At 39.0% G+C, this 20,653-nt stretch overlaps 1 protein-coding gene across 10 annotated transcripts in view; it reads left to right on the forward strand.

Annotated features, from left to right (window-relative positions):
• NRF1 (nuclear respiratory factor 1) overlaps positions 1-20,653 on the forward strand; it is a 127,313-nt gene that overhangs the window by 37,098 nt on the left and 69,562 nt on the right. For all 10 annotated transcript variants that reach the window (XR_009600433.1, XM_060414825.1, XM_060414828.1 and 7 more), the window contains 2 exons: positions 6,816-7,047; positions 14,659-14,773. Coding sequence is in view for 9 of the 10 variants with exons in the window: in XM_060414825.1 (XP_060270808.1) it covers positions 6,825-7,047; positions 14,659-14,773 (338 nt within the window). In the remaining variant the exon portion in view is untranslated. The remainder of the gene's footprint in view (positions 1-6,815; positions 7,048-14,658; positions 14,774-20,653) is intronic.

A 20,653-nucleotide genomic window follows, 5' to 3' on the forward strand; every position in this document is an offset into this window, starting at 1 on the left:
GCCCACCAGGCTCCTCTGTTCATGGGATCCTCCAGGCAAGAGCGCTGGAGTGGGCGCCATCGCCTTCTCCTACACTTAACTAGCACTTATTATATACCATGTTCCATTTTGAGCCCTTTTATAAAAGTTGGTCCAAAAAACTCATTTGGTCCTTAGAATAATTCTATGAAGTAGTTTCTATTAATCTCCCCAACTAAAAGACTAAAACTACGGTGTGGAAGTCAAGTGGAACTTGTCTAAGGTGGTAGAGAGTGGCAGAGCAAGGACTTGAACTCAGTTCTCTGGCTCCAGAGTTTGTAATCTTAACCACCCTGCTGTGGAAGTGAGGATGAGCTTTCAAGCAGGAATGGGGTAGAATGGAGAGGACACTTTGCATACCCTTGGCATGCTCTTGTACTAAATTCCTTGGGCCTAGTTGTATAACAAGAAAACAAAACTCTCAATCTCTGCAAGCCACACTGGAAATTATAGTTAGTCCCTCCTATTGATTTTCAGCAAATACGCATAGATCTGCCTGTGTAGTCAGCCTGCCCAGGAAGTTAGAGTGGTAGATGACGGTCACAGCTGCCACTGCTACATTTCCTTTCGTTTGCCCAGACTCTGGACCCAATGTATTTACTGAATGATATAACAGATCTTTTTGTGATTGTCACTATTATTTTCATATATGCCATAAAAAGGCATTTAGTATTGTGATGTTGATTTTGAGGTTTACTGGAATGTTAGACTTACTAAGTACTTTATTAAAAGAGCAGGTAAGATAGACTCATAAACAGATAAAAGTTTGTGTGTTTGTATAACTCCTCCTTCTCATCCTGTCTGTACCCCCTTCTCACTTCTATGTCCCCTTTTTCTCTTCCTGAGGCATTTTATACTCTTAACTTAGCCTCTTTTTAGTGATTAAGCAAACTCAAGATTTTGTATTCAACGTCCATCGGCATATGGAAACAAACCATAGTGGTGTCCTTACAAAAATGTCCTTCAAATCACTTCATTGATAGTATAAAAATGTCAATACATTTTATTGTATTGACTTAAATCAATATAAAATTTTGCTACTTATTGACACTTTTGAGTAATTTTCACAAAGTTACATATTTTCTTCCCTTTGTATCAGTCAGGACCTGTAAACCATGTGAGGTATTTCAGTGAATTTAATTCTGGAATTGGTTACACAGGTGTTGGAAGACTAGAAGAGCAAAAGCAGACACTGAGTTAATCCAGGTAACACGGGAAGCAGCTACCCCTGCTCCCCTTGGGCTGGGGGAACAGAATAGAAGAACCTAAGAGTTCAGAGGGGCCCCCACACAGCTGGTAATCTCACTTCCGAGTGGGATGTCACGCAGCTGGTGCTCAACCAACAGGCAGAGAGGGGCACAGCTGGAGTTGGGAGATGAGGCTATCCCTGGTCATTAGAGCAACTCGATTAGGAATGAAAACTGCAAGGCAGTCCCTTCTCTCCATTTCTTCCCATCTTAACCTGTTGTCTCTCCTTGGTAGAATCTAATATGAAGCTGATAAATAAAGTTGGCTCAAGAGCATTTCAGTACAGGAATAGAATAGAGGGCTTGGAAGTTGAGAGAAGAGATGAGTGGCTAGCAGAGTACTATAGGAGAGTTAATGAAAACTGTAATTGCCTGGGTCTAGCTTTACTAATTATAATGTGCAACCAATTACCCAGAAGCATTTATTATGATGGCTGCTATTCATAGAGACTTTAGTACCCAGGCCCTGCCTTCCATGAACTTATAATATTGGTTTCACAAAACCCTCCACTCACCCTGAAGTCATTATGAAGTTGTGTGTTAAAGCTTGTTTTTTCACATATGTATAAAAGCAATATGTGGACTCTGGTTGTTACTAATGAATATTTACAAATTTTATCCACATTGGAATGAAAAATATTATGTGATTCCAGTCATAAATTAGGCAGTTAGCCTTACTCAAGGTAAGACAATTTCTAAACTTGAACTGTGCTGTTCTCTTGAACTGAGCATGAGAAAGGGACTTGATTTTTCTAGTGATGGTTTGCTCTACATGTTGAATTTTTAAAGTTTCAAAATGATCAGTTTGGAAGGCTGTATTGTGGTTATTTGGTTTTAAGGTTCATTTTTCAAAGTTATACATTCCTATGAGAAAAGTTCAAATAGAAGGATTTATAATAAAAAACCAATGGCCTTTTGCCACACTCTTTACCTGCACCTAGTCCCACTGTTCAGAGACAAGTTACTTTAACTGTTTCTGTTTATAGTTTTAACTATTTTGTTTATAGTATTATCAAACAGTATTACCTCCATAACTTTAGAAAATATACCTTTACTACTTTTTCTTGATTTATCAAGCTTGGGGCATTTTACCTCGCTGTACTTCTTTCCATTCCGCTCTGTTTCTGAGTAGCATTGTGATACTGAGATCTCTGCTCTTGGTCTGATTTCCTCACTGTGTAAAGATAGGATGTTCCTCTCCCAGCCATTCCCCAACCTCTCTACTCTCTCCTACCTCCTTACCTCTCTCAGCCTGACCTTGCCTTTACATTGCCAGCGTTCATAACTTTTACATTCTACTTTGTGCTACATTTAATCTGCTGGATGTTCTAAGTATGGTTGGAGTCTGAGAATGGAAAGCAAGGAGCTGCATCATGACTGCGGCTTGCTCTTTTGTTTTGTAGACCTCAGTGATGTGAGGATTGTGTGTGTGTGTGTGTGTTTTCTTCTTCCTCTGCAAGTCCTATACCACCCCTGGGCTGTTTGAAAGAGAATATCCCTAGGAAGGTCAAATGGATTCCTTTTTTCTTAAGCTCCATTTATTACTCAGAATTAAACCACATGTTACCTTGTTTCTATTTTCACTTTGACTCTCTTGTTGCAGTTGTTTTAAAGTTTTTCCTGCTGTGGTAAAATTTTGATCCATTACCCTGTGTCCCTCAAGAATCAAATTATTGTCTTTGGCTTTAGACTTTTTTGGGAAAGGCTGTTTTGTTGAGTAAAATGTCTATCCTAGTCATGAAATTTAGATTCTGGACATGTCTATGAATTAAATTGAACCTCTCTGCTTTTCTGTCCCTGGTTTTGTCTGTGGACATGTCTTGCTCTGAGAATTCCCCCCAGGCTGTTCTTGTAGCTTTTCCTTTGATGTGATAATTCTATTGATGAGACTAAGGCTTTCTCTTTTAGTTATACCTTGGTTGGATTTCTCAGCCTGCTCTTCCAACTTTGGAGTTTTTTTTTTTTTTAAATACTCTACACTTAATCTCATTATGTGTGGATTAGACTAAATTTAACTGCCCTTGGACATTTCATCCAAATTCCAGTAGCTCCTTACATACTGTTGACTACAACTAACAGGATGCTTCTGAACAGAAAAATCTGTTTTTCTGAGTTCTCTTCCATTATCTTTAGTCCCATGCCTACTGTTCCACAGTGGCAAAAATAGGAACTCCTCTGTCTGAACTTACCCTTCTCCAATCCCTTATGCACGTGTGCTCGGTCAGTAAGTCTGTCTGACTGGTTACAACCCCCTGGACTGTAGCCTCCCAGGCCCCTCTGTCCATGGGATTTCCCAGGCAAGAAACTGGAGTGGGTTGCCATTTCTTCTCCAGGAGATCTTCCTGACCCAGGGATTGAACCCATGTGTTCTGCACAGGGAAGTTCCCCATTCCCTTATAGATTATATGTTAAAGAAGAGCCTTCAGATGAAGTATATGTTGCACCGCAGGTGATCATCTAGGCTAAGAAACAGGCTTTAATAAAATTGCTACCAAGTTGTGTTATTTTGGGGGGGAATGGTTTTTTTGAAAATGGAGTGTAACTGATCTGCTGAACATCACTGGTTCCAGGTGATAGACATGCCTTTTTATTTGGATATGATGTTTAGAATCACACTTACATGTTGTCTGTCCTTTCATTTTGCTTTTCATATCTATTCAGAGGCCTCACTGTCGGGTCCATTCTCTGTTTGGTGCATTCTCATGAAATTATGTTAGAGGTGTTGGTTCCCTATAATTTCCTTATGTTAATGTTTTGGAGTCTAGTATTTGAGTCGCTGAAGTTAATATAATAAAGTCTTTTTAGATGCTTGACTCAAAATCTTGTGCATGCAGTTAAGAAAGCCATGGGGCTTCCCTGGTGGCTCAGTGGTAAGGAATCTGCATGCAGTGCATGAGACTCGGGTTCATCCCTGGGTTGGGAAGATCCAGTGGAGGAGGGTGTGGTAACCCACTGTAGTACTCTTGCCTAGAGAATCCCATGGACAGAGGAGCCAGGCAGGCTGCTGTCCATAGGGTCGCACAAAGTCAGAAATGACTGAAGCAACAAAGCAGCAGCAGCAGCAAGAAAGCCATAGCCTCAGAGATGGATGTATAGCTTAAAGATGAGGTAATTGAGGCCCAGTCCTTGAGAGACTAGTCAGGTAATGTGTCAAGAAGGATCGAATCATGAAGACGTAGGAATTCTGGCATCGTCATAATTAGTGTTGAGCTTTTATGTGTTCTTCACCATATCTGGAAAGTTTCCTTTAACCCCCTTCCTTTTGAGGAAAGGTACTACTATTTTTTTCTTTATCATTTAAAAAAAAAAAAAAGGTTGAAATTGAGGCTTAGAGGTTAAGTAACTTGTCCAGGAATTCTGAATGTCTGGTAATAGCCTGGGCTATTTTTAAAATTTCATATTATCTAATGTTTTTATCTATTAGAAGTTCCTATCATTTCTGCTCTCCAGAGAATCTGACTTTTTGAGGATGAAAGCTAGAATGCCTCACTAAAAATGACTTAAGCGGGATAGGGTATGACAGTTGGCTGCAGTATGTGTATGCCAGTCATATCTGGCTTTAGACAACCTGTTTTGCTTACTAAATTATGAAACCATTTAAAGCATCCTTTACAAGTATCCCACTCTGGTTCAAAGAAGTCTGAAATGGTCTTGCCTTTGCTTTTTACAGAGTGTCAGCAGACAGGTTAATGAGGCTGAAGGATGGTGTGGGGAAAGACCTAGAAAGAGATGAGGCTCTGGGTAGGAGTGACAAGCCTGTGAAACAGACATCCCTATTGATTTATTCTGTAAACTGCTGTTCTGGAGAAAAGAACCGAAATCCATTATGCCAAGTGCATAGCGTACAAATCCTTTTGAAAAGGATTTAGATGCCATCTAATCCCAAATCATTTAAAAACAATTTTGGAGTACCAAGAATTCTAAAATGCCCTAGGCAGTTTGTCTCAGACTAGAACAGTGAAATGGATGGAAAAATAGTATTTTAATGGTATCTTCCTTTCATATATTGTGTTTAATTGCATGACTTAAGTGGTGCATTAAATTGCATTTTTAGATATGTACGAATCTGGGGGTATCTCGAATCTTCAAAATTCTATCTAGTTTCTCACCATTAAGTATGATGTTAGCTGTAGATTATTTTTTTTATCAAGTTGAGAAAGATCCCCTCTATTCATAGTTTGCATTTCTTCCTTTTTAAGACTAACATTCCATTGTTTGTGTGTCCACTTTTTTTAAGGTTCAAATTCATTTTATTTTTTAATTAGTTTTGTAAATTTATTTTTAATTGGAGGTTTGTCCACATTTTGTTACCCATTCATCTATTGGTGGATAGTTATTGCTTCCACCTTTTGGCCATTGTGAATAATGCTGCTGTGAACATCAGTGTACAAAAAGCCCTTTCAGACCGTCCTTTCAGTTCTCCCAGCATATATAGTACCCAGAAGTGTGGAACTGCTGGATCATATGGTAATTCTTCTGAAAGTTTTTTGAGAAACTAATATGCATAGTTTGATATAAAAGGATGTTTACTTCACTGATGTTTATAGCAGCAAAAATATGGAAGCTGCCTTCCTATATATCGTGGCTTCCCAGGTGGCTCAGATGGTAAAGAATCTCCCTGGGAGACCTGGATTCGATTCCTGGGTCAGGAAAATCCCCTGGAGAAGGGAATGGCAACCCACTCCAGTGTTCTTGCCTGGAGAATCCCATGGACAGAGGAGCCTGGTGGGTTAGTCCATGGGTCGAAAAGAGCCAGATACAACTGGGTGATTAATGCTTTCACTTTCCTATATATCAGTAGGTGATTGATTGCATAATTATGGCACATCAATACAGTGAAGTATTCTTCAGCTATATAGAAAGGTCTATGTCTATTTTGACATGTCAAAATGTCCAGATATCTTGTCACAGAATAGTATATGTATTGTCAACCTATTTTTATTTTAAATCATACATATGTATGTATGCTTCAAAAGATTGTTTAAGGATAGTGTACCTCTCTGTATGTTAGGGCAGGGGGAAGAGAACAGAGTGTAAGTGCTGTCTGTAGGAGAGCATACCTTAGTCCTATTACTGTGTCATTTCAGGGTATATAAGAAACACAGTGTTATAAGCAGAAAAACCATTTTGAATAATCACAGTTTGGGAAAAAAATGTTTAGCTCCTATATGTGTTTAAAATACAAAGGAACTGTTAAGTATTTTACTTACCATTTTTATGTGCATGGTGTCAAATGCAAGTCACCAGGACCTTTTAAATATCTTTTTTATCATTATGGATAATACCAAAGGTATTTATTGTTTTGTGACTTTAAATATAAAATTAGCACAGTGAATTTCCATCAGAATAGTTTCATGCAAGGAAAATGTTCTACCGTTTTTATGTCATACGGTAATGATGCTGCCCATTTCCTGTGACTTGGTGTGGTGAGGTATATAGTAAAATGAAAGGCTTGTCGAAGTTCCTCTTCCCTTGAGGAAAGTACTTCTTAGTTTAAGTATTAACCTGTATTACATACTAAATCCTGTTCTTTACCTTTCCTTCCAATAGTGGATCTTCATGGAGGAACACGGAGTGACCCAAACTGAACACATGGCTACCATAGAAGCGCATGCAGTGGCCCAGCAAGTTCAGCAGGTCCATGTGGCCACCTACACCGAGCACAGCATGTTGAGTGCCGATGAAGACTCACCTTCTTCTCCTGAGGACACCTCGTATGACGATTCAGACATACTTAACTCCACAGCGGCTGATGAGGTAACAGCCCATCTGGCTGCTGCAGGTAATGTTTGGATTGGAATCTCTTCATTTTTGGCTTAACTCTGGTACTGTGCTTATCTGAAAGAGCCAAGGATACAGGCATTCAGATATCCTCATATCGTATCTTCATGATTTTTTTAAAGCCTTGCATTTTCAACTTGTACCTGTATTACACTGAGATTTAGGTTCTAGACTCATATACTGTTAGTGACATGAACTTTGGCTTTGCTTTTTCATCCATTCCCGTACTCTTTACTTTTAACTCAACAGCTCAGTCATATTCAACTCTTTGTGACCCCTTGGACTGTAGCCCACCAGGCTACTCTGTCAGTGGGATTTCCCAGGCGAGAATACTGGAGTGGGTTTTCATTTCCTTCTCCAGGGGATCTTCCCCATCCAGGGATCCAACCCAGGTCTCTTGCATTGGAGGCAGATTCTTTACCATCTTAGTCACCAAGGAAGCCCTACTTTTAACTCATTTAGTCCATTTACATTAAATGTAATCACTGATATATTTGGGTTTAAATTTATCATGTTTACTATATGCTTTCTCATTGTTTTTCTTGTCCTGTTTACTTTCCTTTCAGTTTTTTTTTGGAGTGATTGAAAGGTGTTTTTGTTTTTTATTTTTTCATTTTTTTCTTGTTTAGAAGTTATATATACTTGTGCTATTATTTTTGTTTCACACATACTTAGTATTAATTTTCCTTCTTATATCCAGCTTGCTTTATGTTGGTTTTTCTCTTTATGTTCTGGTTCTGTTTAGATGAATGCTGGATGTGTGTGTGTTTAGAAAACTTATTTTTAGAATAATTTGGGATCTAGAATAATATTATTGTCATCTAGAGAGGATTTTTGTTTGCTTCTACCAGTGCCTGGGCACTAGCAATCCTGGATGATCTTAATCCAGTTTAAGGTTTTGAGATTTTCTGGGCCCCTAAATGACTTAAAGCTGGGTGATATTTTGTATCGTTCTCTTTACTGTTTACACTGTACATTTAGCACTATGTGGAAAGCTCCATATAGACCATGTCTGGATGGATCTAATACTGTATAAGGAACACTGATTTTGAAGATACTTAGGAAAAGATGGACAGGAAATCAGTGATTAGAAATAGCCAAAGTACTACATTTTTTTAAAAAAGTATATGCTGTATTTAAGTGAAAGAAGACAGCTACAATGAAAATAAACTTTTGCTGTCTGTTGTTATCCACTGTATTTTTCTGAAATAGTGAATTTAAAAATAAGATTTAGTGGCAAAATACATAAAAAATATTTGTGAAATATATTTTGAAAATTTTATACTTCCCAGAAGAGGGCATCCTAACATAATGAATCCAAGTCAACTTCTTTCCTAGGAAGGAAGGTGTTTTTGAGACATAGTTTTGCTATAATATAGTACTGCATTGAACTTTAATCTAACCCGCTTATGTGGCAGATGTGGAAACTGAAGCCCAACTGATAAAAATGATTTAATCATTCAACAGTTATTGAGAAATTATTATATACTTTATATTAGTATATAGAGACACTATAAACAAGACTGTCAAGAACTTGCTCCTAAAGGACCTTACAGACCAATGATAGGAAGAGGGTACATATAACTAAGTTAAATAATTTCAGAAGTACTGAGTTCTCTGAGGAATATAATGAACTTTACTTTAAATGGGTGTTCTTCCCTGGTGACTCAGAGGTTAAAGCATCTGCCTGCAATGTGGGAGACCTGGGTTCAATCCCTGGGTCGGGAAGTTCCCCTGGAGAAGGAAATGGCAACCCACTCCAGTATTCTTGCCTGGAGAATCCCAAGGACTGAGGAGCCTGGTGGGCTTCAGTTCATGGAGCAAAGAGTCGGACACGACTGAGCGACTTCACTTTCGCTTTCACTTTACTTTAAATGGAGAGGGAAGGGTAGCTGGTTACCCTCTTTTTCTATTCCTGTTTCCTTCTCTCCCTCTGCTGAAGTAACCACTATTCTGAATTTGATTGTCTCTTGAATTTCTTTCATATTTTTGTGTGTGTATCAGTAAACAGTATTTAACATTGTTATTGCATGTTTTTGGCTTCCCTTGTGGCTCAGCTGGTAAAGAATCCGCCTGCAGTGTGGGAGACGTGGGTTCAATCCCTGGGTCAGGAAGATTCCCCTGGAGAAGGGATACCCACTCCAGAATTATGACCTGGAGAATTCCATGGACTGTATGGTCCATGGGGTCACAGAGAGTCAGACAGAGTGACCTTCACTTTCACTTGGATGTTTTAAATTATATATAAATGGTATCACTCTGGTATTGTTTGTCTAAAAGTGTTTATTTCATTCAGTATTATTTTTCTGAGATTTATTTATGTTGATAATATGGCTAGATAATTTTCATTTTAACTTATTTAGTATCCATTTATTTTCTGAATGTGTCATATATTGGGAGAACACGTAGGTTGTCTATAATCTTTTACTATTTACAGTTGCTACAAATAAAAATTATTTTGTATATTTTCTTGTATATATTGTGAGAGCTCTTGGCTTTGGTTTTCAAACTTCTTTTGACAGTGTGCCACAGTAATACATTGTGATCTAGAATAAATATGCACATATAATTGAAATAACAATTTTTCATGAAGTGATACTTAACTTCTGCAGGTAACACACTCTTTGATATGTTCTGATATCTTTCACTTTATTCCATGTTATTAAAACAAACAAAAAACTACTCATAGTTTGAAAAATGCTGCTTGAGGGTATACTCAGGAGGGCAAAGATAGGCACATTTTCAGCTTTACTGGGTATCCCAAATGTCTTTCCAGATACTTTCATTTGTTTGCATTCCCACCAGCAGTGTACTCAAGTGCCTGTTGCTTCTCATCCTCGCCACATTTGGTATTGTCAATTGTTTTTATTTTTGCCAGTCTGATGGGTATGAAATAGTATCTCAGTGTTGGTTTAATTTGCTTGTTTGAGCAAGAGGTTCCAGCCAGTGCAGGAAAATAAGATAGAGTATTATCTCAGAGCTTTGTTGACTATTCTTATTTTGCATATTTTCCTTTGTCCATTTTCCAATTTTTTTTTAGCACTAATCTTTTCTTGGTGAATATTTATTGTAATTATCTTCTTCTCTTAGTTGTCCACTCCCTGCCCAATTTTTTGTTATTTCTTTTTGTTCATAGCGGTTTGGATTTATATCATTGTGCAGTTACTGGTGTTTTATCCTTTTGGAGTTTTGTTTAAGCAGTTCTTCTTAACCCTGTGTTTGTAAATACTTTCCAGTAGTTTATTGTAGAAGTTACATAGTTTGTTGTTATTTTATTGATGTTTTTGTTTAACATTTAAGCCTTTAAGCTACCTGGAATTTATTTTCTTGTATAGTATGATGTATCGATCTACTTTCATTATTTTTGCATGCAGACAGTCAGTTGCTCCGACACCAGATCTTTAATCATCCATCCTTTTCCCACCTCTGTCTTTTGACACAGCAGGGTGTTTGTGAACTCTCGAGTAAGTTATGTTAATTTATTTGTCTATCTTTTCAGTCAGTTCTACACTGTCATAAGGGATTGTAGCCTTATAGTAACTATTGGTACTTGGTAGGATGAGTGCCCCTGCCTCCTTCTTAAAATCTTCAGAAATTGTTTTGGCTGTTTTTAGCCCTTTGCATTTCCATTTTAAATTTAGAATTAGGTCTTCCCTGTTGGTCCAGAGGCTAAAGCTCTGCCCTCCCAATCCTGGGGACTCAGATTTGATCTCTGGTCAGGGAACTAGATCCCACATGCTACAACTAAGTTTGCATGCCACCACAACAAAGATCGAATGTGCCGCAACCAGGACCTGGTGCAGATAAATAAATAAATAGGGCTTATTTCCTAGGAAAAAGGGAATAGGTTGTTCTTGATAGGATTTATTAGGTTAAACATTTCAAAATAAACATTGCATATAGAAAAGTATTTAAAAATAAAATTTAGAATAAATAATATTCTTTATTTTTATATAAATATGGACATGAGTTTGAGCAAACTCCGGGAGTTGGTGATAGACAGGGAGGCCTGTCGTTCTGCAGTCCATAGGGTCACAAAGAGTCAGACATGAGTGAGCAACTGAACTGAAATAAAATTTAAAATAAATAAGTAAAGTTTATTTTTTCAAGTTCCATATCAAAAAATGGGATTTTTATTTAAATTGCATTAATTAATTTAATTAAGCATCTTTATTCATAATGCCTAAAACTGGAACTTGCCAGTGTCTCTCAGACCGTAAATTGTGGTCTGTTCATACTTTGGAGTATTGCTCAGCAATAAAAAGGAACAATCTACTGATAAGTGCACACACACACACACACACAGAGTAACATGGATAAATCTTAAAAACACTATTCTAAGTGAAAGAAACCTGGCACAAAAGAGCATATACTGTATAATTCCATTTATTTTGAAGTGCTAGAATAGGCAAAACTAATGTAGGGTGAAACAAACAAGAATTGTGTCCTTATGGTGGAAAGTACAGGGACGAACTGATGGGAAGGTACGGGAGAGAACTATTTGTAGTGATGATATTACATATCTTAGTAGGGGGTTGGGTTTCATAGTTGTATGCTTTTTAAAAAATTTATTGAATGATTTGTACATTTTGTTATATGTAGATTTTATCTCAAAAGAAAAAACTTAAAAATATTGAACTCTAGCTAATGATACTTCTACTGAAGTATATAGTGGGATCATACTGTAGTTTACTTTGAAATGCATTAAAAAAAACCCAATATGGGTTGATGAATGGGTAGGAAGGTGGATAGATGCATATAGTAAAATATTAATAGTAGAATCTAGGTGGTAGATAGGTGAATGTTCACTATAAAATTCTTTCAACTTTGCTATATATTTTAAAGTTTTAAAAAAATATATATGAAGCTTCTAATATAATAATAATAAAAATGCTGGACTCACAGAACTCAGTAACATAATAGCAGCCTGATTAAAAAATGGTCAAAGGACTTGAGTAGACATCTTCCTAAAGAAGGCACACGAAGTAGTCAATAAGCGTATGAAAAGATGCTCAGCATCACTAATCATCAGGGAAATGCAAATCAAAACCACGATGAGATACTGCCTCACACCTGTTACGATGGCTGTTACCAGAAAATAAAAAAATACAAGTATTGGCATGGATATGGAGAAATGGGAACCCTTATATGTTGTTGGTAGGAATGTAAAATGATACAGCCCCTATGGAAAACAGTATGAAGGTCCTCCCCCAAAATTAAAGATACAATTACCATACGATCCAGTTCTTCCTATGGATGTTTATTCAAAAGAATTGGCATCAGGAGGTATTGGCACTGCTATGTTCACTGAAGCATTATTCACAGTAGTCAAGATGTGGAAACAATCTAAATTTCCATTGACAGACAAATGTGTGTTACTCAGTCAGTCGTGTCTGACTCTTTGTGACCCTATGGACTGTAGCCCACCAGGCTCCCCTGTCCATAGAATTCTCCAGGCAAGAACACTGGAGTGGGTTGCCATTCCCTTCTCCAGATGAATAGATAAAGAAAATGTGGTATGTATGTATGGGATATTATTTAGCTTTTTTTTGTTTTTAAAAGGAAATCCTACCATATATGACAATGTGGATGAACCTTGAGGGCATTATGTTAAGTAACATATACCAGGTCAAAAGGATAGGTACTGCATGATTTACTTATATGAAGTATCATATTCAAACTCTTATTCTACTCTGCCAGAGAAGGCAGTGGCACCCCACTCCAGTATTCTTGCCTGGAACCTCCCATGGATGGAGGAGCCTGGTGGGCTGCAATCCATGGGGTCGCTGAGGGTCGGACACAACTGAGTGACTTCACTTTCACTTTTCACTTTCATGCATCGGAGAAGGAAATGGCAACCCACTCCAGTGTTCTTGCCTGGAGAATCCCAGGGACGGGGGAGCCTGGTGGGCTGCCGTCTATGGGGTCACACAGAGTCAGACACAACTGAAGTGACTTAGCAGCAGCATTCTACTCTGCATACAGTAGAATGGTGTTTGCCAGGGGCTAGGGTGTGGAAATGGGGAGTTGCCATTAAAGAACATAAAGTTTCAGTCATCTTCAGTCAAGGTGAATAGTTCTAGAGATCTGCTGTACAATATTGTGTCTATAGTTAACAGTACTATATTGTATACTTAAAGTTTGTTGAGACGGTCGATCTCATGTTGTGTCATTACCACAATTTAAAAACGTAAATGTTAGAAAAAAAATGCATCAGTAATATTTTTTCTTCTACCAGCTGTTTATAATGGAAAGGAAGGTAAAAGGCAGTACCTTATTTCTTGCTTATTTTGGGGCTCTTTGAGTTCAGTTCAGTTCAGTCGCTCAGTCGTGTCCGACTCTTTGCAACCCCATGAATTGCAGCACGCCAGGCCTCCTTGTCCATCACCAACTCCCAGAGTTCACCCAAACTCATGTCCATTGAGTCGGTGATGCCATCCAGCCATCTCATCCTCTGTCGTCCCCTTCTCCTCCTGCCCTCAATCCCTCCCAGCATCAGAGTCTTTTCCAATGAGTCAACTCTTCCCATGACGTGGCCAAAGTATTGGAGTTTCAGCTTTAGCATGAGTCCTTCCAAAGAACACCCAGGACTGATCTCCTTTAGAATGGACTGGTTGGATCTCCTTGCAGTCCAAGGGACTCTCAAGAGTCGTCTTTAGAAAGGTTTTATTTAAGTCAGACTGAGTATACTACTAAATAACATGTAGAGAGGCTCATCTGGAGTTTCAGGGAGGCCTGTTGTAATTGAGCCATTTATAGAACATATATGTCAGGATGAATGTGAGTACTTAAACCTGATTTTCATTTAAACCTTTTAGGGGGTTCACAAATAAAGATGGATTGTCTGTTTTAAAAAATAAAAGGAATGCCATTGATATGTTGAGATTGGGTAAATCAGAGACGAATAATTCCTTAAGGCCTACCCTTTGTTTTAGTCATTAGTTTCAGGGCAAACCAGACCAAATTTTATTAACATTTTTCCCTTAGAGTGGGACAGTTTTTATTCCTTTCCTTCCGGGATGCTTTCATCAACATGACCTTGTGGTTACAATTAGGGCATAATTCTCAGATATATAAGAAAAAAATTTCCACTTAAGATGGTATTCTTCTAGATATTCCTCTTATATGTGGTGGTGGTGGTAGGGTTGGGGTTCCAAATATGAGTGATTATCTCTGACTTTCTAAGTTGTCAGTGCCTTGTAACGGAAAGAGGGGCACAGGAATGGAAATTAAATTTGAAATCTGTAACTTTTTTTGTCTTGGCAAGCTCTTCCTCTCAATGGTGCTATTTCATCTAGCATCTTTGAGAATATTGCCTTAACAGTATGAGTATGCTGATACAACAAAAAACATTATATAAAATTCAAGCTAGTATGTGGTGGGGAGGTGTAAGTCATTAACTTTTAAAAAATCTTCTTTGTAAGTTTTAATGGTAAATTAAAATATGATCCATGTTGAACAGGAGTGAAGTATATTGATGGTATCAGTAATATTCTATACTTACTGATAACATACTAGGCAATAAATGCTACTTTTTTGTACATCTAATTGTTTTCTGCTTGGTGCAGTTAACAGACTCTGCCTGGTCTCAGCACATATGTTGTTGTTTCAGGTCCTGTGGGAATGGCTGCTGCTGCTGCTGTGGCAACAGGAAAGAAACGGAAACGTCCTCATGTGTTTGAATCTAATCCATCTATCCGGAAGAGACAGCAAACACGTTTGCTTAGGTGAGGGCTTCCTTACCCATACTGTTGCTGTTCCTCAAATACTTTATGGTATGGATGACAGAATATACCTTATTAGGTTCATCAGGGGATGTGCTGTGCTGTGCTTAGTCACTCAGCCATGTCCGACTCTGTGACCCCATGGACCGTAGCCCGCCAGGCTCCTCTGTCCATGGGGATTCTCCAGGCATGAACACTGGAGTGGGTTGCCATGCCCTGTTCCAGGGGCTCTTCCTAACCCGGGATCAAACCCAGGTCTCTCGCATTGCAGGCGGATTCTTTACTGTCTCAGCCACCGGGGAAACCCAAGAATACTGGAAAGGAGAGCCTACCCCTTCTCCATGGGATCTTCCCGACCCAGGAATTGAACCCGGTTTCCTGCATTGCAGGCAGATTCTTCACAAGCTGAGCTACCAGGGAAACCCTTCATCAAGGGATACCAAATTAAATTCTTTCATGACAGAATTAGACTCTAAAGTACTCTAAACAAAACTAAATGAAACTATAACTATGATTAACAGGTGTATGTTGTTGTTTAGTTGCTGGATCTTATTAGCCTCTTTTGCAACTCTCTGAACTGCAGCCCACCAGGCTCCTCTGTCCATGGGATTTCCTTAGGCAGGAAAACTGGGGTAGGTTGCCATTTTCTTCTCTAGCATATCTTCCTGACCGAGGAATTCAACCCACGTCTCCTGCATTGGAAGATTCTTTACCACTGAGCCACCAGGGAAGCCCTAACTTCCCTGTATAGATGTATAGAATTATATTATTTCATTCAGAGAAAATTTATTAACATATGCCTGCCATGTGCCAGGTATTGTTCTGGGCCTTGGGAACCTAACAGCTAACAAGATAAATTAAAGAGCTTATATTCTAGTGGAGGGAATAAGAAATATATGATACATCAGATGATGAAAAGTTTAAAAAAAAAAACACAAAGCAAAGTAAAGACAATAGAGGATTGGGAGGGATATGGTAGTTTTTATTTTTCTATAGAAATGATCTTTCTTACAGCAACCTTTGAACAGAGACCTGAAGTAATTTTAAGGGAAACCATGTTGATATTTACAGGAAGAACTTTTGGGGCTGACGGATAGTAAAAGCAAAGGTTCTGAAGTGGGAAGGCATGTCTTAGGTATGTTTGAGGAGCAGCTAGAGAAAGAGTGAGAAGAGATGTGGTCATAATAGTAGTGGAAAGCTATGCCATGGCATCTTCTGGTCCAATCTAAGGGCTTTGACTCTTACCCTAAGTGACATAGGAAGTCAGTGAAGACTTTTGATTAAAACAATGATATAATCTAACATATTTTAAAAGTATCATTCAGGCTACTGTGTTGAGAATAGACTCTAAGGGTACAAGAATGAAAGCAAGGCTGAAGATGGAAGCACATAAGGTAGCATTTGAAGCAGACTAGGGAGTGAGTGATCCACACAGTCAAAGGCTTTGGCATAGTCAATAAAGCAGAAATAGATGTTTTTCTGGAACTCTCTTGTTTTTTCCATGATCCAGTGGATGTTGGCAATTTGATCTCTGGTTCCTCTGCCTTTTCTAAAACCAGCCTGAACATCTGCAAGTTCACAGTTCACATATTGCTGAAGCCTGGCTTGGAGAATTTTAAGCATCATTTTACTAGCGTGTGAGATGAGTGTAATCGTGCAGTAGTTTGAGCATTCTTTGGCATTGCCTTTCTTTGGGATTGGAATGAAAACTGACCTTTTCCAGTCCTGTGGCCACTGCTGAGTTTTCCAAATTTGCTGGCATACTGAGTGCAGCCCTTTCACAGCATCATCTTTCAGGATTTGAAACAGCTCAACTGGAATTCCATCACCTCCACTAGCTTTGTTCGTAGTGATGCTTTCTGAGGCTCAACATCACATTCCAGGATGTCTGGCTCTAGGTGAGTGATCACACCATCGTGATTGTCTGGGTCGTGAAGCTCTTTTTTGTACAGTTCTTCTGAGTATTGTTGCCACCTCTTCTTAATATCTTCTGCTTCTGTTAGGTCCATACCATTTCTGTCCTTTATCGAGCCCATCTTTGCATGAAACGTTCCCTTGGTATCTCTAATTTTCTTGAACAGATCTCTAGTCTTTCCCATTCTGTTGTTTTCCTCTATTTCTTTGCACTGATCGCTGAGGAAGGCTTTCCTAGCTCTTCTTGCTATTCTTTGGAACTCTGCATTCAAGTGGGAATATCTTTCCTTTTCTCTTTTGCTTTTCGCTTCTCTTCTTTTCACAGCTTTTTTAAGGCCTCCTCAGACAGCATTTTGCTTTTTTGCATTTCTTTTCCATGGGGATGGTCTTGATCCCTGTCTCCCGTACAACGTCACAAACCTCCATCCATAGTTCATCAGGCACTCTGTCTATCAGATCTAGTCCCTTAAATCTATTTCTCACTTCCACTGTATAATCATCAGGGATTTGATTTAGGTCATACCTGAATGGTCTAGCGGTTTTCCCTACTTTCTTCAATTTCAGTCCGAATTTGGCAATAAGGAGTTCATGATCTGAGCCACAGTCAGCTCCTGGTCTTGTTTTTGCTGACTGTATAGAGCTTCTCCATCTTTGGCTGCAAAGAATATAATCAGTCTGATTTCAGTGTTGACCGTCTGGTGATGTCCATGTGTAGAGTCTTCTCTTATGTTGTTGGAGGAGGGTGTCTGCTATGACCAGCGCATTCTCTTGGCAGAACTCTATTAGCCTTTGCCCTGCTTCATTCCTCATTCCAAGGCCAAATTTGCCCGTTACTCCAGGTGTTTCTTGACTTCCTACTTTTGCATTCTAGTCCCCTATAATGAAAAGGACAACTTTTGGGGTGTTAGTTCTAGAAGGTCTTGTAGGTCTTCATAGAACCGTTCAACTTCAGCTTCTTCAGCATTACTGGTTGGAGCATAGGCTTGGATTACTGTGATATTGAATGGTTTGACTTGGAAATGAACAGAGATCATTCTGTTGTTTTTGAGATTGCATCCAAGTACTGCGTTTCAGACTCTTTTTTGTTGACCATGATGGCTACTCCATTTCTTTTAAGGGGGCCTCCTGAGAAACCTATATGCAGGTCCGGAAGCAACAGTTAGAACTGAACATGGGACAACAGACTGGTTCCAAATAGGAAAAGGAGTACATCAATGCTGTATATTGTCACCCTGCTTATTTAACTTACATGCAGAGTATATCATGAGAAACGTTGAGCTGGAAGAAGCACAAGCTGGAATCAAGATTGCTGGGAGAAATGTCAATAACCTCAGAAAGCAGGTCCCACCACCCTTATGGCAGAAAGTGAAGCGGAACTAAAAAGCCTCTTGATGAAAGTGAAAGAGGAGAGTGAAAAAGTTGGCTTAAAGATCAACATTCAGAAAACGAAGATCATGGTATCTGGTCCCATCACTTCATGGCAAATCGATGGCGAAACAGTGGAAACAGTGTCAGACTTTATTTTTTGGGGCTCCAAAATCACTGCAGATGGTGATTACATTACTCCTTGAAAGAAAATTTATGATCAACCTAGATAGCATATTCAAAAGCTTACTTTACTTTGCCAACAAAGGTCCATCTAGTCAAGGCTACGGTTTTTCCAGTGGTCATGTATGGATGTGAGAGCTGGACTGTGAGGAAAGCTGAATGCCAAAGAATTGATGCTTTTGAACTGTGGTGTTGGAGAAGACTCTTGGGGGTCCCTTGGAGTGCAAGGAGGTCCAGCCAGTCCATCCTAAAAGAGATCAGTCCTGGGTGTTCATTGGAAGGACTGATGCTAAAGCTGAAACTCCAAAACTTTGGCCACCTCATGAGAAGAGTTGACTCAATGGAAAAGACCCTGATACTGGGAGGGATTGGGGGCTGGAGGAGAAGGGGACGACAGAGGATGAGATGGTTGGATGGCATCTCTGACTTGATGGACATGAGTTTGTGTGAACTCTGGGAGATGGTGATGGACAGGGAGGCCTGGCGTGCTGCAATTCATGGGGTTGCAAAGAGTCAAACATGACTGAGCGACTGAACTGAACTGAGGGAATGTGTGTGGACTGAAGCACTTTACCCCTTAGGGGTTAAAGAAAGGAAAGGAACTATCAAAGAGTTTAAGAAGCGACCAGTGAATCAAGTGCAAAAATTGTTTCAAGAAGGAGGACTTGTGATCATTACTATCAGATGGTGCTGACAGGTTGACTAAGATGCAAATTGACCGTTAAATTTAGCAACATTGAGATCATGATTGAACTTGATGATGTGTTTTCAGAGGAGTGGTAAGGATGAAAGGATTAAAGGGTCTTCAAGAGAAAATAGGGAGAGAGGAATTGGAGACAGTGAATGTATTTTCTTATTTTTTTCAAGGAACGCCACTGGATTTCTTCTTTTGTATGTGGTCCTTTACTTGGCTTCCCTGGTGGCTCAGATGGTAAAGCGTCTGCCTGCAGACCGGGAGACCTAGGTTCAGTCTCTGGGTTGGGAAGATCCCCTGGAGGAGGAAATGGCAATCCACTCCAGTACTCTTGCCTGGAAAATCCCATGGATAGAGAAGCCTGGTAGGCTACAGTCCATGTGGTCACAAAGAGTCAGACACCATTGAGCAACTTCACTTCCACTTCTTTCACTTGTTTTTATTTCTTCTGAATAGTTTGTAGGTTGCAAAGAAAGATTATTACACATCTGTGGTACACGGAGGACTTCATATTTTGACAGGCTGCTCAACATGCATTCAAGTATAATAAAAAAATTTAGTCTATAAAGTGTTTCAGAAGTTTCTTCTTGTAATATTTTATATATCCAAATTGTTAAGATGTTTATCGGAATGTTGAATCCAAATGGAGTACCAGCACTTGTAAATGAAATGTGGACAAAAGTTAGAAAATATAGTCTATATTAAGAACATAAGATTATAAGAAACTGAATGGAAAATCCGGAAAATACTTAATGGTAGTTTTCAGCACAGAGGTTATATACCACTAGATGAGCAAAAAAATTTCCTTTCCTTTAATGATAAATCTTACTACCTTTAATGATAGTACAGGCAGGAGGAATTGAGTATATTATTTATAGAGTCATCTTTTCTAAAAGGGGCATAGACAGTGCTTTTGGAGAAAGATGGAAAACTTTCTTTTGATTTGTTGGCTTTGCTTCATTCGAATTGACATGACTCACCAGTCCGTTGACAGGGTAGACTGTGTTCACAGAAGAATTATGGGATGTAGAACCTTAAAATAATCCCATAATTTCCAGAAGGAAAGGACAGTGTTTCTGTTTAATCCAGTGCTGATATATTTGAAAATGCTCTTTTACTCCATCCTCATTTGTAAAATACTTCAGGACTAAGAATTATTGTTTATATCACAATGAAAATCTGGAAATGACAACATGACAACATTTTGAAGTAATAAGATATAAATAGGCTTCCCAGGTGCCCAGTGGTAAAGAATCGGCCTCCTAATGCAGGAGACGCAAGAGATGCAGGTTCAATCCCTGGGTCAGGAAGATTGCCTGAAGGAGGAAATGGCAGTCCATTCCAGTTTTCTTGCTGACAGAATCCCATGGACTGAGGAGCCTGGCAGGCTGTAGTCCATAGGGTTGCAAGGAGTTGGACGTGACTGAGCATTGGAGCAAGACATAAACAATGATTATATCAGTCAAAGAAATCAGAAGCAGTTCATTTTAGGCCCCTTCAGTAAGCATGGAGATGATATAGTAAAGTCTGTAGGAGGAGATCTCAGTATTAATCTTTATTATTATAAGCAGCACACTTTTGGTCCTGAGATCAGGAAGTATGATACTGTCTGTATTCAACGTTGTGTCACGGCTGTGTCCTGAGGTAGCCTGGGGTAGCCTCTTACGTCAGTGAGCTAGCTAGTCACGGGTCTTTAGGACAAAGGGATGTACATATTTCTGCTGAAC

The sequence above is a fragment of the Ovis aries genome, chromosome 4 (genome assembly GCF_016772045.2).
Source record: "Ovis aries strain OAR_USU_Benz2616 breed Rambouillet chromosome 4, ARS-UI_Ramb_v3.0, whole genome shotgun sequence".
NCBI classification, from domain to species: Eukaryota; Metazoa; Chordata; class Mammalia; order Artiodactyla; family Bovidae; genus Ovis; species Ovis aries.